Here is a 25,417-nt window from a genome sequence, read left to right on the forward strand (position 1 = left end):
CCAACTTGGTTATTGGTGTTGGGAAGAAAGAATTGTTTACACCCAGACACTTGTTCTGTATCTGATTTTTCTTTTTCCCTGTGGGATCTTTAGACAACGATAGAAGTGATTGGTTTTCTAAAACTCTCTCTCTGTTTCTCTCTATACAAGGAGATTGAAGGGCAGGTTTTCTCCATTGTTGTTTGTAATTACTTGTTTCTTCCGGAGAGATGAGAGGTGTTCTTACTATTACCTTCGTGCTTTCTCAGCTGCTACTGGTCAATCTTTGCTTTTCACATCCCTTGTGTTCTAATATGAGTAGGTGTTTCTCCTCTGTCTCTGCACATTTTTAGTTCTTTTTACGTTCTACTTTTTATGCTTTATTTGATGGCTAAAAAATGGCATACACTGATATGAAAACTGGGGATCTAGTAGTAGGTTGGATTTCAAATGACTTATTTTGGCAATCAAATGAAGCATTGATATATTTTAACTCGGTTCAAATTGTCCAGGTTTATGATATGTTTGCAGGTTGACTGATTTCGTAGCTTTTCTATTTAAATAGGGTCACCTTTTACCCCAGAGACCCCGCTTGCCTTCTGTCAATACGATGGTAGTGTTTGCTGTAACTATACTGAAGATACGGAATTGCAGAATCAATTTAAAGCAATGAATGTTTCAGATGTTGGTTGCATTTCACTTCTCAAATCAATACTCTGCGCGGTAATTTTCCACTGATTATGGAAAGCACTTGTTTGTAAATGTTATTGTGCTTCCAATCTCCATCTTGCATGTGAAAAAGTTGTTCTGTTTTTTTCCTACTACTTTTCTTATATTTTTTTATGTTATATGATTGAATAGTCCTTTCTAACTTCTCGCATTATTACTGCTATTTATTGCATTTCCTTTGATTGTGGCTATGTGTAATTGGTTGTTTACTTCATGTGATTCGATGATAAGAGAAAGGAAGCTTCCCACGTACGACAAAACCCATAATGCTTGTTTGGATATTAAGTGAACAATACATCGTTCAATGCATATGATTTAAGTATTGATTAAACATAAGTGATATAATAATTACAGTTAAAAAACTCCACCAATGTTGTATTTATGAGAAATCAGCACTTCACTGAGAGCCTTTGAAACAATTACAACATATGGCATAGAGAAAAACAGGACGTTGATTTTCTGCATTTTGGATGAGAGTTTGAAACTTGCAACCAAATAGAATTCTCACCATTAATTGCTCCCATGAGCCTTCAGGGCTCAGTTACAGCCAACATTGTTAGTTTTACTGTTTATACCTATTATTACAGATGTGGAAATATTTTTCACACTAACATATATCAGTATATATGAATGGCAGAGATGTGATCAGTTCTCAGCAGAACTATACCGAATTGAATCAGCACCTTGGAAAGTTCCTGTTCTCTGCAATTCTACTGTTTCTGCAAAATCGCCTCAGTCCCGGCTCACAGAAGTTGGCTTTTGTTCAAAGGTATGGGATGAGTGCAAAAATGCCTCTATATCAAATTCTCTTTTTCCATTGCAAGATAGAGGTGGAGTGCCACTTAATTCTACTACAAAGATGGCAGATATATGGCTGTCTAAAAGTGCTTTCTGCAATGAATTTGGTGGTGCTTCTGAATCTGGAGCGGTTTGTTTTGATGGTGGACCAGTTGTTCTGAATCATACCGAAAATCTAACTCCACCCAGTGGCATTTGCCTTTGAGAAAATTGGAAATGGATCCTACCTTAATATGGTAGCTCATCCTGATGGAACAAATCGAGTCTTCTTATCTGACCAACCTGGTAAGATATGGTTGGCAACTGTTCCTGAGGAGGGATCAGGAGAACTATTGACAGTAGATGAATTAAATCCTTTTCTTGATTTGACTGATCAAGTATATTCTGAAAGTGAGTTTGGGCTGATGGGAATAGCATTTCATCCCAACTTTCAAGAGAATGGCCGCTTCTTTGCTTCATTTAACTGCGACAAGGTTAAGTGGCCAGAATGTTCAGGAAGATGTTCATGTAACCCAGATGTTGGATGCGATCCTTCAAAGCTAGACTCTGACAATGGGGCACAGCCATGTCAATATTCCAGCATCATAGCAGAGTTTACTGCTAACAGTAGCACATCACAGTCTTCCCGGGTAAATTCTGCATCGCTTTTGAGGAGTCCTTTCTCATAATTTTACTGCTTACTGGTCTGAATTTTATCTGTTTTATCTAAATTACAGGTAACAAGTATCAAACCTCAAGAAGTCAGAAGAATATTCACTATAGGCCTTCCGTTTACTTCTCACCATGGTGGTCAGATTCTCTTTGGACCGGAAGATGGTTACCTGTATTTCATGATGGGAGATGGTGGAAGTGTTGGTGATCCTTACAATTTTGCACAAAACAAGAAATCATTGCTCGGAAAGATTTTGAGGCTTGATGTAGATAACATGCCAAGTAATTACTGGCAGAATGCATTTTTTACTCTTGTAGGGTACAAATACTTCTCTATGTTTGTTTATGGCTGGGGGATCAGTCGTATTTTTCCTTATCATGAGAAATGTTGGTAATAATAAACAGAAGATCTTTCAAGAGTTTTGCTTTAGTGAAAGGACAGAGGCGGTTTTGGGCGTTTTAGTTTTGAAATATGTTAAGCAAACTCATGTTACTCAAATGACCTTTTGACTTCCAACAGGGTTCCCGTTTCTCCATTTTTAAACTTTCAAATCCACTATTTCTTGACAATATAATTAGGTGCCTGTCAAATGTGATATCAAATATAAATCTTGTGCAATTGAGACCTGCTTGTTCAGTTCGTTATAGTGGGGCCTGTATTTTCTAACACGAGATTAGGTGGAATATCACTTGAAGTTTTCCAGTCTTCTTTATGATTAATGTTTTTCACTAAAGCAACACTCCTTGTGCATTTCCTTTGGAATATATTGCAGGTGCAGAGGTAGTTTCTGACCTTGGTCTATGGGGAAATTATTCTGTCCCTGGAGATAATCCATTTGCTGAAGATAAGCAATTGCAGCCTGAAATTTGGGCCATTGGATTTAGAAATCCTTGGAGATACAGTTTTGATTCAGAAAGGTCTTCCTACTTCCTGTGTGCAGATGTTGGCCAGGTTGGAAGGTTCCAAGATTAATTTTCTTCCACACGACTATTTTCTTTTCCATGTTTTGTTGCTTTATATGCGCGCACGTGCACACACAATACACACACAAGTGTGTTTCTTTTTAATGAGAGCTTCTTTTAACATCCATTACCCTTATCTGATCTAATACCACAAATGCTTAAGTCATAGATCTTGCAGGACCAATATGAAGAGGTGGATATAGTCACCAAGGGTGGTAACTATGGATGGCGTATTTATGAGGGCCCCTTTCTTTACAATCCCCCAACTTCTCCTGGGGGAAATACGTCTGCTAGCTCTATTGACCCAATCTTCCCTGTAATGGGTTACAACCACTCTGATGTAAACAAAGCTTTAGGATCTGCATCTATCACAGGTGGTTACTTTTATCGGTCCATGAATGATCCGTGCATGTATGGAAGGTAAATAGACTATATTTCTCTTATTTATGAGAAATTATATTACTACATCTTACTTGTTTTTTTTTTTTTTTTTCTCCATTATTTAGTTAGCAATTAGCATTGTAAATGCACAGATGACCATATTACCATAACTTTTTAGAAGGGTTATTTTTTTTCTTCTTCTTTTTTGTCGGTAATATATACTTTCAAAAGCTGTATTTTTGCCCTGCATAAAGAAGATAATACCATAATTTTCAAACATACTACAATGCAGAAGTAATTCAGTGTTGGCAATACATGTGTCTCACTCTAGACAATACCTATGAAATACGGAACTCTTTTGTTTCTGTACGACTTAAATCTGTTGGAAGTTTTTAATTTTGAAGGCAATGTGTTTTGCCATTGTCAATGTCATTGACAACACAGGTACCTCTATGCAGATTTATACGGTGGTGGTGGTGGAATGTGGACAGGTACAGAAATCCCAACAGAAAGTCGGAACTTCAGCAGCACTCATATTTCTATCAGTTGTGCTAGGGACTCTCCTATGCAGTGCAGCACTGAAGCAGGAAGCTCTCTCCCCTCGGCCTCACTGGGGTACATATTCTCATTTGGGGAGGATAATAGCAAGGATCTCTTCATCCTGGCCAGCTTGGGGGTGTATAGAGTTGTTCGTCCTAGTCGCTGCAACTAAAATTGCTCCAAGGAAAATGTTACAGATCTTGAACGTCCAACTTCTGCTCCTTCTCCTCCTCCTCCTTCTGGTTCCAACTCATATGGTAGGCGGTTGAGCAATTCATTGATGGAGCTGGTGCTCTTAATTATTTCCTCCTTGCTGCTTTTGTTCGGCTCTTCCGGTAATCGATAATAATCTACGTGGGCTCACTTATTTGAATTTACCATTTAAAGCCCAATTGTGTACAAGAAGTTTAGAGCTCTGGTCCAGTATGTGGGCTCGTGCTGAGACATAATGGGCCACGATCTTGTGGGTCCAATCACATAGCTCATAGCTTTGCCTGGGTCTTGATTCTTAAACCTGGTCCTTTTGTGAGAGGCTGGACTCGGATTCCTCTTCTCAGGCCTCGTCGTGATCTTTTCAACAAAGAAAACATCTAGCTCGACATAACAAAACAATGCAAAACAGGGAAATGCCTCTTGTAATTACTGAATCAGACTCTCTCAAAACACAAGAATATTTCATATCCAAGTGCATTCTTTGTAGACTGTACTAATTATTGTTGTAAGAATGTTTTGAATGGAGGAATCATCAGGATCTCTTTGAATGTGCAAAGAAAAACTGTCTGGTAGAACTAACAAGCACTAGTATTTAAATCTATGAATCTCTGCTTCAGCTCGTTTTATGTCATGAGTACACGACAAATGAAAACATAAAAATTTATGTCTTTTCCAAGCCAAAAAATAAATAAAAGAATAAATATATATATATATATATAAAACAAAAACAGCCAAGCTGTCTTCTATCACACTCGCATAATTTAATTCCATAAGTTGGGGGTAAAATATAGATGATACGAAGAATATTGCATGATCTTAGCCGCTTTGCAAATATTCTTCCAGCCATGAGTGGAGTTGGAGTATGGGCCATGAGCTTGACGTGAACAGTATTTAAATCAGAACGAGTAATTAAACAATAACCCAAATTAAAGCATAAACTAGGCTGACAAAAACATGTCAAAGGCTGGCATTCTCTTATATTTTATTATATATCTTTGACCGCAAGAACAGGGCGTTGAGGTTTGTAAAGCCATTTAATTTAGTGCACGAGTTATGTAATTTATCAACAAAAATAAACATATGCTAAAGATTGTGATTTGTGAAGCCTCCCTCCTCAAAGGGATCCGATGGCCATAAAAAATTAGGTGAGATAACCAACACGAAAGGTTGCCACTTTTGAGGCCTCCTGAAAAAAGGAAAGAATAAAGGACACCATTCATCTATGGGGTAAATTAATGTAACAGTATGTTACAACTAGAGTGAAGAAGATTGAAGATCGATCCAAGTTAGTAACGGATGGTTGCGATCATTTTAGCCATCATGAACGGAGGTTGGTTGAAGAGTTTATTAATTTGGGGCCCACAGTTAGGACGCTGAGTACTGATATGTGAAAGGCTTATAATTTGCATTGAAGGCCAAGAATAATTTTTGTCTTGCGACTTACATCAAATCACATTATAAACATGCAACCATAATAATAACTACAAAGTTTTTGTTTCTTCCTTTTTTACATGATATTTTGTAACTTTTAATTTTACTTCTCTTCTTTTTTTTTTTTCTCCCTTATTCTGTCTATGATTTTTAATATTATTTTTGTTTTTAAAATTTAAAAATATTGAATTGTTTATTTTATTTTGTGTGAAATTTTAAAAAAATTATATAAATTAGATGAGATGAGTTGAGTTAAAAAGAATTGTAAAAACAAAAAACAAGGCCATTATTGATTCTATCCTCTTTTTTGTTGTTAAATGATCTTAAACTCGATTAACTTTGTTGTTTGTAATATAGCTAACTAAACTTTATGTTTCAACTTCTTCAAGTCATTGATCATTGATTCTTTCCTCTGTTTTGTCTCTGGTATTGAGATGGCCCTCACTTTTTCTCCTTTAGTGATACCCATGTTCTTGGAGGATTAAGAAATTATGACAACTTAAAATTAGTAAATCCAAAACATGGGATGAACTTGTAGATGGCTTATCTACAAAAGTGGTGATTTTATGGAGTTCCTTTTTGTCAATGTTGGCGCATGAATTATGCAATGAATAATTATTCTCATTAGTTACTATTCACTACCCCACACCTCACACCCTATAAAAAAAAAAAAAAAAAAAAGTCTGTTGTGAAATATATGGGTGAATAGTGGCTGACGAGAAACAAAATCCTTATGCAATATTGTGAAATGATTTGAAGGACTTTGAATTAAGTTGTTCTTCTAAGTTAAGTAAAAATTAATACCATAAGACGGTACAAGGGAACCGTATCTCTAATAATAATGTATCACCATTTCTTTCTATTCTATATATTAATGCCAAAAGTGAATTCGCACTATGAATAATTAATAGCATATGAATTATAAACTGAATTTGAGATTTCATAATTAACAAAGTGATGCATCCATTAATCCCTGTGACTACAGTTTTTGTAGGGTTATTCTCATCATGCCAAATTTAAACTCCTTCTTGTGGTCCTAAGTTCTAACTACCTAATTTAACCAACATCTAAGAAAAACCCTTGAAAAAAAGAGAGCCATAAATGATGTTTTACTTTTATTTTAGCTTTGACTATTTAATTGGCATTTTGTATTTCCTCCAACAACCAGAAAAAATAGGGAACTTTAGCCCCCAACAAATGTAATCCAATTTAAAACCAAACAACAAAAGGAATAAAAGAAAAGAGTAATTTCATTAATCTGGTATACCAAAATACTTTAGTCTAAAAAGATTCACCAGTACCAAGAATATTGAGACGCAGTCATCCTGAGCCGTTTGATCACAGACTAGACTTTTACCCAAACTCCACTACAAAATTAAAGTTAATTACGATGCAATTATCAACTGCGTAGTGCGTAAAGAACTCCTAGTCCTCTCTCTGCAAGCCGAAGCCTCCCCAATTCTACTTCCACCCAACTCTTACTCAACCTCAACATCCAGCGCCTCTCTCTCTCTCTCTATCTCTGCAGCTCAACATCAACCTAAACCGACTCTCTCTGTGTTAAACTTAAGAGACAGAGAAGTGTCAAAAAAGTTGAGGAATTTAATTTAAAGAAAATGAAGAGGTTGAAGAGCTATTACATGAATATAAGGCATCAACAAACCATGGAGAGGAAGTGGATCTTTCCCTTGGCGATAGGCTCCATTGTCTTTCTGTTCCTCCTCTTCCTCACAACGCTAACCTCATCCGATGGTACACCGTTCCTTCCACTCTACCGCTCCGACACTTCCTCCAGCTCCGTCTTCGTCGAGTCTAAGCTCCACGTCATCCCTACCTCCACTCTGCCCCCTCCACCTGTGCTTGCCTACCTGATCTCCGGCTCAAATGGCGACGGCCACATGCTGAAGCGAACTCTTCAGGCTCTATACCACCCTCGTAATCGCTATGTGGTCCATTTGGACCTCGAGTCCCCGCCCGAGGAGCGCTCGGATCTGCAAAATTATGTGCGGGACCATCCGGTCTTTGCGAGATTCCGGAATGTCTGGATGATCACCAAGGCGAATCTCGTCACGTACCGGGGCCCCACCATGGTGGCCAATACGCTCCACGCCGCCGCGATTTTGTTGAGGGAAGGAGGGGACTGGACTGGTTTATCAATCTCAGTGCTTCGGATTATCCACTTGTAACCCAGGATGGTGCGTCGTCGTTTTTTGTTTATTTGGCTTCAAAATTGAAATTTTGGGTTTGTTTTGATTGGTTTTCTTTGTTCGTGTGATTGGATTAGATCTGTTGCACACGTTTTCGTACCTCCCGAGGGATCTCAATTTCATTGATCATACTAGTAACATTGGCTGGAAAGAGTATGTCAATGTTTCTCCTTCTTTTTTTTTTTTTTTTTTTTTTTTTTTTTTTTTTTTAATTTTAATCTTTGCTCGTCTACTTTATTTCTTTTTTGGCTGTTCTTCTTGGTTATATCCTTGATTTCGCGAATGAACTCTTATGACTGCTTAATGCTATATTTGACATAGGTATCAGCGAGCAAAACCGATAATTATAGACCCGGGTTTGTACATGACTAAGAAAGCTGATGTTTTCTGGGTCACACAGCGGAGAAGTGTGCCAACAGCATTTAAACTCTTCACAGGTGCGAAGTTTTTTGTCACCTGTGATTTTATCAAATTTAGGGTCATTATTTAAATAAACGTCTAGGTAATGGTTATTCTACCAATCGGGTTCGTTTATGCGTGCCGTGTTGATTACAGAAAGTAACCTTGCTCTACTCTGCTTGAATTCCCATTAGTAATGCCCTTCTAGTTGTAGCATAAGTTTTGCTTCATCTTCTAGGATACAATTTGGTGCGCAGCTTTTGAAATGAGGACTTCATTTTCTGTATCGTCAACGAATCAACGTGCTTGGAAATAAAAAGGTGGATTTGCAATAGATAGACATTAGAATTCTATTTCGTAATTTCCCTAGCTATATTTTATATCTTCTATAGTAGGTGAACAGGGATTGGAGTCGGGCCTGGATATCTTTTATGTTTTCCCCTTTCCTTTTCTATGTCAAAAAATCACTTGAATTGTACAAGATCTTGACTAACTCTACTTTGGTAGTTTTTTAGTTATTTTTACACGTAATAGAAAATTCTACTAGAAATGGAAAAGGGCATATCCCAAGTACACATGAAGTATACAGACAAACAATTACTAGAAACAGAACAAGAGGCAAAAAACTCATGACAACACAGCCCGTCAAAATCTATAGAAGTTGCTCAAAGGAATGGGGTATTGAAAATGAAAGTTCTAAGCTCCTCCATTGTCAGCTCACAGTCCTACTCTACTTTGGTAGCTATACCATGAATAAAATGGCAAAAGGCATATCCCGATAACAATTTCTTGTAGTAGTTTTAGTTTCTTTTTTTCGAAGAATTTCTTGGCCCAAGTTCCTTCTCAATCCCCAATCATCTTTTTTATATTCCTCAATTGCTGTTGCATTACCAAGCACAATATCATGCTGTTGTCGAACCTTCAATTACATATGTCTTCTGCTCTGGCTCTATCCAAATTCCTCAATTCATCAGAAGCATAATCTTATAAGTTCCTCACGTAAAAATCCTGAAAATCATCATCCATTTAAACAAATATCTATGGGATGTGTCATGTATTCAATTTGAAGCAGCAACTTGAGTGTATTGTGGGTGTGGTGGGTTGGGGTGGTTGTCAATTAAATAGCTAGATGCTATTGATGTTTGTTGGAACTGGTGGGTATGACATTTGGTTAGGTGGGCCATAAAGTGCTAGGCTGGTCGTTGGTGTCATCTCTTGTACTGGTGGTGGATGGGTGGTTCCGGTGGTATTGATTGGGGATTGTATGGTTCTTCTAGTGCTGGTAGATTGGGTGGTGGTGCATGTGGAGGGTATTGAGTTGGTGTAAGGGTTCAGAGGGATCAGAGAACAAGATAGAGGGGGAGAGAGGGAAAGTAAATGGATTTTTTCGTTAATTAATAATATTGTTTTACAAGAAAAAACAAATATGTGGCATGTGACATGCTATCATATCGGCAATTTATTCAATGCATTACTATGTTTAGAGGATCAAATATGTTTTATCCTTAACTGTATTGTGTTGCTGTTTGCAAGTGCTCATGTGGGGGTGTGCATGTGCAAGAGAGGGGGGGGAGGGAGTATTTAAGTTTTTTAAGGCTGATCCGACTAAAGGGAGGGAGCTTCAATCTCCCAAAACCAAGTTTGTTTCTCTTGTTCTAAGATTCCTTGTCACCTGGACGTAGATATTCCAGAACCTGCATATGTTCCTCTTTATCGCATCAATAATGCTTTTAGGAAATAAATTGACTGACATCCTATCTGAAGGCAGAAAGGTATTATCCTCTCTGAGACTGTTGTTCCAATGGAACATCAAGTCCATGTCACTTCAAAAATATGGAAGATTATTTGCTATGAAAGTTATAACCAACTCTGAATAGTTTACAAGAACAAAAGGAAGTGGTTCATACTGTTTACTTCCAAGCAGCTCATATTTTTGTTCTTTTAATGTGTGAAGGGAGAGATGGTTGCAAAGAACATGGCAGGATACTCATCATGATGTCAATTTAATCCTGCATATAAAAAGATTCATGATGCTATGTAATTCTAAGCAGCTCAGATTTTTCGGAAAGTTTGTAAATGAGTATTGTTAAACTGTAAGATTTTCTCTAATGGGCTACTGTGACCAAATATGTGATTTTTCTTATAGGTTCTGCTTGGATGGCACTTTCGAGGCAATTCGTTGATTACATCATATGGGGATGGACAACCTGCCTCGACTTGTTCTCATGTACTACGCAAACTTCATATCTTCCCCAGAAGGATACTTTCACACTGTCATCTGTAATGCCCAGGAGTTCCGCAACACCACTGTGAACAGTGACCTCCACTTCATATCCTGGGATAACCCTCCCAAGCAACATCCACACCACCTCAATCTCAATGACATGCAAAGTATGATTAACAGTAATGCTCCATTTGCACGGAAATTTCCCAAAGAGGATGCAGTGCTTGACAAAATTGATTCTGAGCTATTGTCTCGGGGTCCAGGCATGCTTGTTCCTGGTGGTTGGTGCATAGGAAGCAGGGAAAATGGGACTGATCCTTGTTCTGATATTGGTAATATGACAGTCCTCAGACCTGGGCTTGGAGCGAAAAGGTTGGAAAATTTGATGAGCTCTCTATTATCCAGTGAGAATTTCCGGCCCAGGCAGTGCAAATAACAAGCACCAGAAACTGCTTCAGTAGGCACCTCTCGTGGCAGTCAGTAGTTTGTATTTGAAGATGGAAGACATGAGTATGATCTTCAGGGACTTAGCATATGTTCTAGTAGAAACAGAAGTGAAAGAATACACAACTCTGCCTTATAGAGTAGCATGGAAGGAGATGGATTTGGTGGAATGATAGGAGTTACAGAGCTGGGCGTAATGACATGGTATTGGTATACACGACGAGCTGATTGTGTAGCCCACACGTTTTCTTTCTTCTTCCTTTTTTTTTTTTTTTTTTTTTGTTTTAATGATATGCTGCAACTCCGTATCAAGCACTGAAGCTTATTTTGATCCGATCTGGGGTTGGGTTGGAGACATATTGCCGGGATGAATATTTGTTATCTGATTCGGTGTATTTTTTTAGCTTTTGTTAGCCAAATCTTTTAGGAAGTATGATTCAAGAATATGATGTTCCATTACTTGGGGAAAAAATGCAACGGTCATTGCACTCGTTTACTCCACATTTCTATTCAATTGGTTCAACGGGGATTTTTCGTTCCCTTATGAAACTTCTGCTCCGTTGCGCAGCAATTCATGAACTTCAAACCTAGAAACTTTGATTTGTAAATGGGCCTGAATGAGCATATGACGAGCTGGGCCCAAACTACTATATATTTGCATGCCCAGTAACACGCTTGACATTTCTATTTTTGGGTAATTATACAATTTAGTACTTGTATCGATCAAAATGCAAATAAGTAATAAATTACTTGGCAGCAGCTTAATTAAGTATTTTGTAGTATCCTACAGAAATGTTTGACCAAAATTTTCATGAGCCCAATCCATCATTGATCTTAGAATATGAAGAAGTCAAGCACCATCTATGTGAAGTCATGGAATGATTGTTTTCGAGAAGTATATAAAGGGGAAATATCTAATTTTATTGAACCTGCGTCTTCGTTTTATTCCGTAATTATCACATGAAATGATTGGTAAGATATTTATTCCGCTTACTAATTAATTTTATATTTTGGTAATGTTTTTAATTGAAGTCGATTAATGATGACATTAGCCAATATTGAGTGTAACGTCTTTTCTATAATCATTCATTCATGAATTCATCTACAGGGAAATCAGAAAAAAGATGTATGACTTGCAGAACATAATCACTGTCCAGCAGTGGAATCCTAGTCCCACACCCAATATAATAGCTTCTTTTTTTTTTGTTTTCATGGGGGATAACAGATATTTTTGGCCATCTAGAAAAAAAGGGTTCTGAAAGATGTTCATGAACAAGCTTCATGTTCTAATCATATTTTCCATGCTTCTTCTAGTTGTATGCCCGTGTTTGGTATTGCTTGAGATAAGAAAAAAAGTAGAGAGAGAAACCAAAAGAAAATAGAAAACAAATGGGAAAAAAAAAAAAAAAAAGAGATCAGATGGCTAAAGGGAAAATCTGTGTCTTTTTCTGGATGTGCCATCTATTTGGTATTAATGCTTGGAAATTGGCCTGCACATTTTAATTTGATGTTGTCTGAAGTAATGATGTTTGGTTGCTGCTCGAGTTGACCAAGCCAGCTATTGATAGTGATCTAGTGGCTGTTGCCTTATCTGGTTGCAACCGGCTGCAATGCACGTGCATATGCAGTGTTGTTATACAATGGATGAAAAATAAATCTACTTAAAAAAAATTTATAAAAATTTTAGTCCACGTATCAGTTATTTATAGATATGTTAAAAATTATAAAATTAAAAATTAAAAATTAAAAAAAATAATAAAATAAATCTTATAAATAAAAATATAAGTAAATTTGTACATAAATGTAAACGTAGTTTCCACTTTGCTTATTGATGACCCTTTATTAAACTGCGTGTTGTTTGAAAACATAGATATTTTTAAATTATTTTATTATTATTTTTAAATATTTTATTATTATTTTACTAATATTCACAAAAACGGAACCTCAGAAGTGTAGAAGATGCATGGTTGCATCCATCTATATTTCCTAGCCGTCCAGATTAATGATAAGCAAAAAGACTTTTCCACGCCCGCAAATAACTTCTTTATTCTTTGCTTTCTTTTAAATTGTATTAGGTAAGAAGAAAAGATGCTGATTAATGATAAGAAATATGTTAATATGTCTTTTGTTCTCTCACTTTATAATCGTTTATGTATTTAATTTTCTTTTACTTAATAATTAATAAAATAATTTTTAGTATATTGATATATTTTTTATTTTTAAAAATTATTTAAAAATGTTAAAAAATAAAAATAAAATAAAAGAATAAATTTGTACGACACGCATAGCAGTCGGCAGCCCTACACTACTCGATAAGAGATATACTGTTCCTGACTAATTATTAATGATGACGAAAAAAGTAACTACAGATGAAAAAGAAAGAGCAGCACTGGAAAGCATTCTCAAAATATTGTGATAAAATACGCAATATTTTATAAAATGATGTTAGTTTTATACACAATAAAATATACAATACATAATATGTTATATAATATTTTTTTACAATACATGTTATAAAATAAATATATTTTATAAAATTATGTTAATTTTATAAAATATTTTATAAAAATATCATTCCTTTTAAAACATTATTGTATTGTATGAGATGTTGTATAAAATATATGTGAGTTTATTATTTTTCTTCTAAAAAAGAAAACAAAGTTAAGCCACGATTGATCATGATGTGAAATGATTGGCCGGTGATGTGGAAGGAACATTACTATTATACTGGTACTGAAAGATACAAGCACAATCACAGGAATATATTGCTGATTATAAATGGCTTCGTTTTGTATTTAAAAATACTTCATTTCATCGTATTTTATTGTTATAATTTTTTTAAATTTTTATATAAAATATAATAAATAATTTAATTTTTTAAAATTTTAAAACAATAATAATATTTTTTTCAACTTTCATATTTTATCTGAAACTATCTCATCTCATTTTAAATCCAAACCAATCCTAAATGTACTAGTTAGTACAAATGAGTTTTTTTTTAATTATTTTTTAAGCATTTTTAATCATTAAAAAAATAAAATTATATATAAAAATTCATTAATAATCACTTCTTTAATAATTAATATATACTCGCACACAAATGCTTAAAAAAAAATAGTATTACTGAACGAGCGAGAGTTGTTGAAATTAAGATACAATTATGATCAAGTGAACATAAGCTGATATTTGTTATCATTTATCAACCAATGAAACTAACACCAATGCACCACTAACAAGAAGACATATTCTTATACTATGCTCTCTCTTTATCTTTTGTTCTTCCCTTACTTTAAGTTACCTTCATCATTATCTCTAGACACTTTACTTTATGTCGCTCATTTTCTTTTTTCATGTTGATTTCTCATGCTTACTAACACCCTATACCTTAGTTTATTCTTGTCCCCTCTACTTCTCTCATATTTTATTTTATAGGGAGTCCCCCTCAATAGTTGAGCCTAGGACATTATGTGGACGGGGAAAAACCCCTAACAATTATTAAGATCATCTTCGTTAGGTATATCGATATTGTACGTGCATGGTAAAAAGTCATGATGTGAGCCGAATGAGTTAGGTTCTAATAATTCATGAAAGAGATGATGATCAGTTTAATAAGCTGATGCCCTGCTAGCTAGTATTCCTGCATGCCTAAATATGATCAAAGCAATTTGACATCTTATATATTGTAAGTTTCAACATTACTATATGAACTTAAATATTAAGATAAGCTATATATGAATCATTAATCAAGATCGGTTTCCTTAGTGAAAACAAACTGTTTCTTTTTTTTTTTATATAAAATCGAACTATAAACAAGTACAGTTGATGATCAGTGTTTATAAATATTATTGTTATATCCATTTTTTTTATATCTGGTCCCCGGTCAAAGTTCTCAACAGATATATGTGGGTTGGCCGATCAGAATCAGGCACGATATATATCCGGAGAGAGAACGATCGAGCAATTTTATTTATTTATTTATTTTGTTTTTATTTTCTGGTGGGGACCGGATGGCCTGGAACCAGCGAAGAGAAAGGAAGACAGATCCCGATTAAAGATGCTCATATAGATATATATATATTAATTAATTAAGTCGAACGTGATGAGAATTCGATTATATTCCCAACATTTTCTTCTGCCTGGTCACATACATTTAATTTCTTTCCTGGGTCAGGAAGATAGATAAGGTTTTCTAAATTCCCTTGGCCTAGATTCATGAATCTCATAGCTAGCTAGGGAGGAATTGATTATAAATTATAAATCATCATCATCATCGACAAATGAGATTATATATAAAACTGTACACTTTTTCCGTACGTGAGCTAACTGTATGCCTTACAGCTAATTCTCCGGTCCTTTGTATGCTATTATATATTTAGGCTGTTCCTAAATTCAATTGAGTTGGGTCCAATTTTAAATTTAATCTAATATTTAAATATTTAATTTTTAAATTATTAAATTCTTCTTAATTCAAAACTTTCTTATATAGAAGATTTACAATTTTTTTTTTCAATTTAAAATATCTTTATACGTAAGATTCATAATATTTTTTAATTTCTTATAAAAAATATTAAATTTCTCTTAATATCTAAATACACTTTTAAATTCAATTTAAATAAATTTTACATAACTTTTTCTATTATTTAATTTATTATTATTCATAAAAAATTAAATTCAACTGAATTCAATTTAACATCAAATTGCAGTTTTAATATCCTTGTGAAAACCCCACACGTGCAATATTAAACTCAAGACCTAAATTAAAAAGCTTAGCTTAGGATTCCAGCTAGCGGGCCCCAACAAATTAAGTGAGGAGTTCTCCCGCCCTGCCTTAATCTGATCAATATTATCTGTCCCAAAAAACGTGGTTGCTGATGTTGAGGTTGGCACGATGACAAGCCCGGAATCGTAATTAATATTGAACATGAGTACTTTAATTAATTAGCAATTGGCTAGGGTGGACAACTAATAATTTAATGTAGAATATTAATTAAGAATTATTAAACTACGGATCATGATCATAATGATTCGACTCCACTCGACTACTCTAATTAGATTAAAGCAAAGGAAAGGAAACGACACTGCAAGTTTTGTTTTTAATAGTACAATTGCATGCATGCCTCCACTGAGGGGGTAAATATAAATTATTAATTAAGTTAAGAAAGGCTGGCTTTATTGTATATTAAAGCTATAACAAATTCTATTGGTCCGAATCATTTTTGAAAAATTAAAAAATTAAGAAAAAATATTATCCTCAAGACCCATTAATTGATGGGCCCAATATAAATGGTAGTAGTGATTCATAATGTTATTATAAATTACGTACGGACACGGGTGCCATGATCTGCCCTGGTACATGGTACAGGATAGAGATATTTTTGTTTAGGAAAATGATTTACTCATAATATTTTGTATAATATTTTATATAATAATATATTAAATAAAGAATATTTTTATAAAATATATTATAAAAATAACATAATTTTATAAAAATATCCATTATTTAATATATTATTATATAAAATATTATGAATATATCATTATTCGTTCGTTTAAATGAAGTTTTATCTAATACAAGAAAAATGCACCCTATTTGAAAGAAAGAGGAAAAAACTTCCAAAACATAAGACTCTTTAAGATCAGAGCAAGGAGAGGAAATTTGCCGGTCTATCTACCAGCCCACCTAGATTAACCTTCTTTATTTAGAAAAATAATATATACAGTCTTGAAGCATATAATTTTTGCATATTCTATTTAAAAAAAAAAATAGATAAATTTAAGATCCACATGAAAATATTATTCTTTAAATGATGACCTTCACTTTTTTTCAAATAGAATATGCTAGAACTACACAGTTCAAGACAGGACTATGTATAGTATTACCCATTTCTTTTATATTCTATATTAATTAGCACTTAAAAGAACTCCATGACAACATTACATTTACCCAACTTTAACCCAACTACATAAATATGCAAGAAAATGATCAAAAAGACATAATAACAATGACATTAATTTATTTTAACAATCTATAACTATGAAAAATGAAGGTAAATGCATACAGTGACAGAATATTATATAACTCGTGAGTTATCTTATTATCGTATATATTAACTCGTATTTTAATTTTGTAAAATGGAAAAAGATTTAACCTTTAATATTCGAAGGTACAGTATACTATATATAGAATTGAGTACTTTTACCTAATCAAGTAAGAATAGAATAGAAAAGGAATCGCTCACTCCCTTGTAATTAAGAAAGATAATATCATGTGTTGCATGCCTCAGAAATTGTAGAATAAATTGGGGTCAAACCCATACGACAACAAAAGTATAAACATCCTATATATCCACATTGCGCAGCCTAGGATTACCCTAACAACAAACCACACCCAACAAATGACAACATATACATCAATACAAATATATATATATATAAATATATATATATATATGTATGTATATTGCAGAAACTAGGAATTAAACCATAATGATCATTGTTTTATCCCATCCACAGTACAACTGTATGCACCCAGATACAAACTTGGAGAAGCACCAAACAATATTACAACACCCCACATTCCAGAAAAGAAGAACATCTACCCACATAGCAGAGCACGTACTGCAAAGACAACACAAAAAGAGCAAGAGCATAAACCACTGTTAGCCAGAATAGCACAAAAACCAGAAACTCATACAAAGCCAATTACAGGGACCAGATCTACTACACACAAACGATACATATAACAAAGCCAGATATAGAGAGCACAAGAATTGAGACAATGCACACAGCAGAGTATAAAGAGTACCACACATGTATATAAACATCTATTTCTCTCTACAAAAAGTCTAAAAGGAGAAGTGAGGTAACTCCATATAAAGATCAAGATGAGTTTGTTCTTAAGTCGTGTAAGACTTCTCAACACGCCATCTCACGTGTGGGCTGGTATTTCTAGTATCATCATTGTGGGTAGGTTGCAGGAGCCTATCATCGGTCATACGGTTTTTTTTTTTTTTTTTCCTTTCAAAGAAAAGGACAGTACTCCAATTTTATTAAAAGCCCTAACTTATGGCGGAAGAAAATTGTAGTTATAGCCAAATACCTAGAGGTTATAGATATTAAAAAAAAAAAAAAAACCAAAATTCAGGCATAAAAAAACTAAACAAACCCAATCACAATACAAAAAACTCAATAAGGTTCATAGAAAAATTTACAGGACGAAGATAAAGTATAAAGGATGAAACAAAAAGCACCTATAAAAAGAACACACAAGCAAATAAGATCAACTCAAATAAAACTTACCAGTGGAAACCTACTTAAACAGTAAATAAGAAAAATCAATTCTATCCATACGAAAAAAAACCTTTAAAATATGATCGGTCAGGTTTTTACTATTACTAAATCAATTCATATTTAAACCCTTAGCTCTCTGCTTAGCTAAAAAAACTGCCACAACATAGGTGTATGTATAATCACATCTAAGGATCCTATTAGCCATGCTTAGCTAAAAAAACTGCCACAACATAGGTGTATGTATAATCACAATTTTAACCAACTTGCTTGAGCTTTGCTATTGCTTTCACTTGGGGAAAATGAGCTATTTTGGTGAAAAATATAGGGGAAAATGAGCTATTTTGGTGCTTACCTATATGCAAACCTTGTTATCATAGTGCTATTTTAGGGTCCACAAATTTATCTTTGGACTCAAAGTCTTGGGGATTGGTGACCCTAATTTTGAGGCTTTAATTAAAATCAAAAGATGAGATGGCCAGAAATTCCATCTGAAAGAAAAAGAGGAGGTACCTATCAAGCTAGCCTACCGGCCTCATTCTGTCTTCTTATATGAAATTCCTGCTTGATCTCATCATCATCACCAGTCATGCATGCTTGATGATCACTTATATATAGCTGTATCAACAATAATATTTACAAGGATATATATGGTAGCTAATGGTGATTGATGAAAAGGTTCAATAATATATAGTAGTGACAAGAACATCTGCATATACCATAGAACTTAACCAGCTAGCTACTCCCTGTCTAGTATATGCATGTAGACCTCTTGTGTAACTCTTGGAAATGCTGAGATTTCAATTTCCCTGATTCCCAGATAGGTTTATATTTTTCTAGCATGCCATGGGAATCAATGACCAAAAGAAAATGATACACACACACATACACGCTTTTCAGATTAATAAAAGATAGAAAAAGATTTGAAAATCAATTAATGCAAAATGGAACTGCGTACCTCTTCCTCTTAATAGAAGCTGGATTCATAATCAAGTGCATGAGGAAGAAACTTAATTAGGAGCTTCAGTCGAGGGGAGATGGAGCCTCCTGTTCAAAATGGCTTCTGCCGCTGCATAAGGCGCCATCTCTCCTTCGACAGAAGTTCCTATAGACCTTTTCTCTTGCCTTTCATGCTTCAAATTATATGTCTATTGTTGCCGAGGTCTCGTCTCTCGCAACTAGAACCCCATTATGACTTCTATTGTTCTACTCCAACTTCTCAAATCCTACACGCGCGCGCGCGCGCACACGTATATATAACCTAGCCTTCATAGAAGAGGAATTGTACTGGTTGGTGAATTGGTGTATGACATATACAATTGAACGGCTAGATTCTTTTATGAGGGACACTTTAAAGAAAAGGAACTTGGCACAGTTGTTTCCAAGATGATCCAAACAGGAAACTTGAAATTATTAAGACGCACTCTTCTCTCTCTCCCTCTCCCTCTCAACATATTATTACTGGTAATTGGTACTAGCTAGCTAGGGAGTGGGAGGGAAATGAAAAGCTCATATGGGACAAGCAGGTAATACAGTACTAGATATGCAATGAACTAAATGCTCACTGGATCTCATATAAACTTAACAATATTATGCCCCGTCTGAATAAATGATTTGTTTATGCAAGTTGTCAACGCTAATTACAGCTGGAGATGATTAAGGGAACCTTTTATTCAATACACCATGTCAGCTTCCCCACCCTCTTATCTCATACATCGATGTCATCTGGATGATGAATGGCACTAAAATTCAAGTATATATATATATATATATATATATATATATATATATATATATATATAGCACCATCATGAGTTCTTTTTATCTTCTTCAAAATTACCAATTAATAAGTCCAATATGACGGGTTCTGAATCCATATTCATAATTAAATGGTCTTCTTGAAAAGGATATTTCAACTGACATGGATAGCTAGGTAGATTAGGCCTAAAATAAGCTTGTCCTTGAACAGGTCAAGAGACATTTTCTTTTTCTGAAAAATATGTTAAATGTGCAGACTTGTCATGTTGAAAAATAAAATAACATATTTAAAACATAAAAATGTATAACCGCCTCTCTATTCTTAAGAGACAATACATATAGTTCATGATATGATCTGTTTAAGAGAGATCATATATATATATATATATATATATATATATATATGCAAAGTAGAGATATTCAAGCTACCATGGATATATATAAGCCGCCTGAAGCTCATTCTAGTACTTACCAGAAAATTCAGATCTAATATTGGGGCCTGTAAACATGAGAAAATGGCATGGCTGAAGAAGATTAGTACAACTGGTGAAAAAACTGATCATAGAGTCCAAATGTAATGGGCTGAATATTACCTTAATTAACAAAATGAAGAAATAAACGGAGACAATTACAGCATCATGAGCAGAAGAAGTCGAAAGTATCTTGTCACAGAAGGGATGCAGTTGCCCAATATTGCCCCTACATGGCATAACAATAATGGCAATGCTATCCCTCCAGTAACAAGAGCCCTACAACCCCTTATAGTTTTCTTTCTCTGCAGTTGCCGGCCATTTCCATCATGAGTAGAACACCCCCATACATGATTTATATATATATAGATCCAGAACGCCAAGTCTTCCAATAGCGAAAGTCATTGGAAGCTTCTTTCTAGTCAGGAAACCAAGCGACCAGCTGGCGAGGAAAAAAAAAAAACCTTCTAGTAGTAGTACTGCTACTGTAACCATTCCACAATCTTAAACGCCCAATGAGGCCAATGTATTTCGCTGTGAAACTTCTATGCAAGAAAGCCTTTTGACGTACGTACGTAGCTAGTGGCCCGTGTTGGAAAAACATCATGGCATATGTAGAGAATTAATATTAATTACTAATTATCATGACCCTCACTCCATTAATTAACTATTTGATAATGAGGGTGAAAATTAAAAGGATGAGATTAAATCAGACCTTCTAGTTTAGGATTTCATGTGATCATATCAATCAATAGAATATTAGAGTACATATATCTATATATATATATATATAATTAACCTGATGATCCTCCTCGTCCTAGCTAGCTACGAATTGAGACAAATTAACATTATGGTACGTACGTGCGTATTATTTTTATTATATTTATATATAGGAATATTATCCTTTCAATTATTTGGCTGAAATCCTAAAATAAATAAGGCATCCTAACTTAATTATTGTAGCCTAGCTATTATTATATACTTAAAATAAGCAGGTTTATATAGAAGTCAATCCTAACAAGCGGGAGGTACGGAGCATTAATTTAATTCATCAGATATTATCATTGGAGCTTCATTCATCAGATGTTAATCTTTAATTAAATGAGTCAGATCTTGTCCCATTCACCGCAGCCAACATAATAAACAGATCATAACCCTTGGCTAATTTTTTATTTTTCTGAAAAAGATCAAAACGCAAAATCTGATACAGGTTTTGTCACAATCGGCTGTTGAGATCAAGAGTTGAATGTTGAAGGTGAAGGAGCAGCTCGGGAGAAATACGCAGAAAGGGAAAGAATGAAGTTTAAAGGCCAGTAGACAAATCAAAGGGTTAGTAGTTGGGGTTCCAGTTCGTAGCCGTTGGATCTGGAAGCTATGAAGCAATTGGGGAAGACACGTGGCGAGGGCCGAACTTATCTTTAATCATATTATTGTATTTTCATTTTATTAGCAAGCACCAAGCGGTAGTTTACGATTTTATCTTCCTTTATCTTTACAATTCCTATTATGCCTTTTTTAACTTTCAAAGTCTCATTGGTTGGGACCACTTTTGGTTAGTGTCCCTGTTGTGGTGAACAGTATGGCAATGAATGGAATAAATGTAATAGACATTTAATTCTTCTTCTCCATCATCTCCTTCTTCTTCCATCATTCTGGAGCTGAGTGAGGAATTTATTATCTATAGTCTTTTAAAAATTTAACTGAAGTGTTACCAGTGGTATCAGTTGTCAAAGATTCTTTAATAATCTAACATGGTTGAGGGAACCTGTCACAACCAACTACAAGAAGGGTTGAATGCATTGAAAAAGTCTACTGATTCTCAATTCAAGACCCTTGAGTTTGAAATATCGTGCATGAAGAAGAGTTCTGAATCTCAGTTTAAAATTCTTGAAACTGAGATGTATGCTCTTCGAAGGGAGGTAGGGAACCAGCTTGCTGCATTGATCCTGGAGCTGCAAAAGGACCCAAGTCAGTGGCAGGAAGAATCATCCTCGATAACTCACTTGCACTCAAAAAATCGTAGGAAGTCGTATGGCAAGGTGATGATCAAATTTGTTCGTGTAGATTTTCCATCATTCCTTGGGGAAAATCCATTTTCAGGGAGTCATAGTCAATGAGCTGTTAATTTCAGGGGTTGTTCGACCAAGTCAAAGTCCATTTTAATCTCCTGTGATGTTGGTTAGAAAAACAGATGGAACATGGCACCTGTGGGTGGACTATCGAGCCCTAAATCAAGTCACGATTAAAGATAAGTTCCTTATCCCTGTAGTAGAATAACTTGTGGATGAATTACATGCCTCTAAAATTTTTTCTAATCTTGATCTCAGGTCTGGTTACCACTAGATCCGTGTTAGGCCTGAAGATGTTCATAAAAAAGCCTTCCGGACACACGAGGGCTACTATGAATTTTTAGTTATGCCCTTTGTGCTAATTAACACGCCCTCAACTTTTTAATGCCTCATGAATAAGGTGTTTAAACCATTTCTTAGGAAATTTGTCTTGATTCTTTTTTATGACATCTTAATTTACAATAAGAGTGAAGTGGAGTGAGTTGAACACTTAAAAAATGTCTTGGAGACATTGAGATAACAACAATTCTTTGCCAAACTATCAAAAAATCGGTTTGGCTGTAATGAGATTACTTATTTGAGACACTTGATCTTGGCTCAAGGGGTTTAGGCAGACCTGGAGAAATTGCAGGCCATGTTGCAGTGGCCACTTCCTAATTCAATAAAAGGGCTTAGAGATTTTCTTGGCCTAACAAACTGCTAGAGAAAATTTATTAAAGGATACAAGGGTATAGCAGCACCTCTCACTCAAATGCCAAGAAAAAACAGCTTTGAGTGGACACACGAAACAAGGGAGGCCTTTGAAAAATTGAAGGCAGTAGTCACACAGCCATTAGTCCTGGCCTTGCCAGATTTCTCACAACCCTTCACCATAGAGTGTGATACTTGAAGGGAGCAGTGGGAGCAGTGCTCATACAAGGTGGAAGACCAATCACATTTTTCAGTCAAAAGTTGAACGGGAAAGCATTACAGCATTTCACTTATGAAAACGACTTATGTTCACTAGTTTCGACAGTCCACAAGTGGCGCTCTTATCTATCGGACCAGTCTTTTACCATCAAAATTGACCAAGAGAGCCTGAAGTACCTACTTGACCAGAAAGTTGGCACTGTCATGCAACAAAAATGGCTAACTAAATTATTGGTGTACGATTTTATAGTGAAGTATAAGAGGGCAAGGAAAACCGTGTTGCTGATACACTTACAAGGAAAACAGAGCTGGAAGAAGCCATTCTCTATTTGATCTCATTTCCCTCAGTGGACTGGCTTGCAAAGTTAAAGATTGTCTATGCTAATGACCCTCAACTTTAAGAGCTAATGTCCAAACCTTTACCACCCCATCACACCTACAAAGAGGGGCTTTTGTTTTACCAGGGCCGACTATATGTTTTGAGGGATGAGGCCTTTAAGGCCAAGCTATTAGGCTGGGTATATGAGAGTTCATTGGGAGGACGTGCAGGTTATGACAAGATTATGCATCGAGCTCGAAAGGAATTTTTCTGGACTGGACTCAAGGCAGATATGAAGAAATATATGAGGGAATATGATGTGTGCTAGAGGGTGAAAGGTGAGAACAGTTATCTTACTGGACTCCTACAACCCTTACCAGTACCCTCTCAACCATGGTCTCATATAACCATGGATTTCATAGAAGGTCTTTCCTCTTCACTAGGGTACAACAACCTTTGGGTCGTGGGGATCCCCTCACGAAGTACAATCACTTCACACTCATAACCCACTATAACACAACAAAAACCATAGCTCAACTCTTGTGTAAACATATCATTAAACTCCATGGCCTACCTCTATCCATCATCTCAGATCGTGACCCTACCTTTACCAGTGATTTCTGGCATAAATTTTTTTGACTACAAATGGTGCGAATGGTTTTTTCCATTGCGTACCACAACCAGTCTAATGGCCAATCAGAAGCAGAAAGTAAATGTTTAGAGAATTACCTGAGATGTTTTGCTGGAGATCAGCCAAGGGATTGGTCCAAGTGGGTTCCTTTAGCCAAATGGTGGTACAACACCAATATTCATGCCTCAACAAGGCTGTATCCATTCGAGGCCTTATACGGGTACGCATCCCCTCACATTAGGAATTACATCCCTGGCACAACAAGAGAAGAGTCAATAAAGGGAGAACTTAAGTCAAGGGATCAGATTATGAAAGCGTTAAAATTGTGCCTACACATAGCCCAAGAGAGAATGAAAAGGTATGTGGATTTAAAGAAGACAGATAGGGAGTTTACCGTCGGGGACTGGGTCTATCTTTGTTTACAATCCTACAGACAGATATCGGTATCACAAATGAGGGATCTAAAACTGGCCTCGAGGTATAACAAGCCCTTTCAAGTGCTACAAGGGGTGTGATCGGTGGCCTACCGCCTGAATCTGCCTCCATCTACCAAGATACATACTAATTTTCATGTGCCTTAGTTGAAAAAGAAATTGGGGGCCAATATAACGTCTTTAACTACTATACCACTCGTGGATGCAGCGGGAGTTTTAAAGCTTGAGCATGAGGAAGCTCTGGCTCACTGTGTGGTCAAGAGGAACAACAAACCTGTGACAAAAGTACTTACCCGTTGGCAAGGACAAAGAGCTTAGGACACCACTTGGGAATCATATATCAACCTGAAGAGCTCGTATCCCCACCTTACAGGCAAGGTGTTCTAACGGGACAATATTGTTACAATTGGCTATAAAGAAGAGTTAAAGGTTGAAGACGAAGGAGGAGCTAGGGAGAAATACATAGAAAGGGAAAATATGAAGTCTAAAGGCCAGTTAACAGGTCAAAGGGTTAGTAGTTGGGGTACTAGTCCGAAACCATTGGATCTGGAAGCTGTGAAGCATTTGGGGAAGACACGTGG

General features: G+C 35.5%; 2 protein-coding genes and 1 long non-coding RNA gene across 3 annotated transcripts; 2 read left to right on the forward strand and 1 right to left on the reverse strand.

The window, feature by feature from the left end:
• The first annotated feature begins 29 nt into the window (after positions 1-29).
• Positions 30-4,820, forward strand: LOC121249983 (HIPL1 protein-like). The gene is given in 8 exon segments (XM_041148878.1): positions 30-297; positions 545-702; positions 1,346-1,708; positions 1,710-2,135; positions 2,223-2,439; positions 2,931-3,109; positions 3,299-3,540; positions 3,946-4,820. Coding segments are annotated over 8 exon segments (1,941 nt in total). The 5' UTR covers positions 30-209; the 3' UTR covers positions 4,214-4,820.
• A 2,254-nt stretch (positions 4,821-7,074) lies between these two features.
• LOC121249984 (beta-glucuronosyltransferase GlcAT14B-like) lies at positions 7,075-11,460 on the forward strand. The gene is given in 6 exon segments (XM_041148879.1): positions 7,075-7,827; positions 7,830-7,880; positions 7,970-8,045; positions 8,214-8,329; positions 10,438-10,491; positions 10,494-11,460. Coding segments are annotated over 6 exon segments (1,281 nt in total). The 5' UTR covers positions 7,075-7,301; the 3' UTR covers positions 10,952-11,460.
• A 6,549-nt stretch (positions 11,461-18,009) lies between these two features.
• LOC121250207 lies at positions 18,010-24,755 on the reverse strand. Its single transcript, XR_005937732.1, has 3 exons — positions 24,501-24,755; positions 23,237-23,242; positions 18,010-18,021 (listed from the first exon to the last, which is right to left on the reverse strand). It is a non-coding gene; the product is annotated as an uncharacterized LOC121250207 (long non-coding RNA).
• Between the last annotated feature and the right edge of the window lie 662 nt (positions 24,756-25,417).

Source organism: Juglans microcarpa x Juglans regia, chromosome 2D (assembly GCF_004785595.1).
Source record: "Juglans microcarpa x Juglans regia isolate MS1-56 chromosome 2D, Jm3101_v1.0, whole genome shotgun sequence".
Classification (NCBI taxonomy): domain Eukaryota; kingdom Viridiplantae; phylum Streptophyta; class Magnoliopsida; order Fagales; family Juglandaceae; genus Juglans; species Juglans microcarpa x Juglans regia.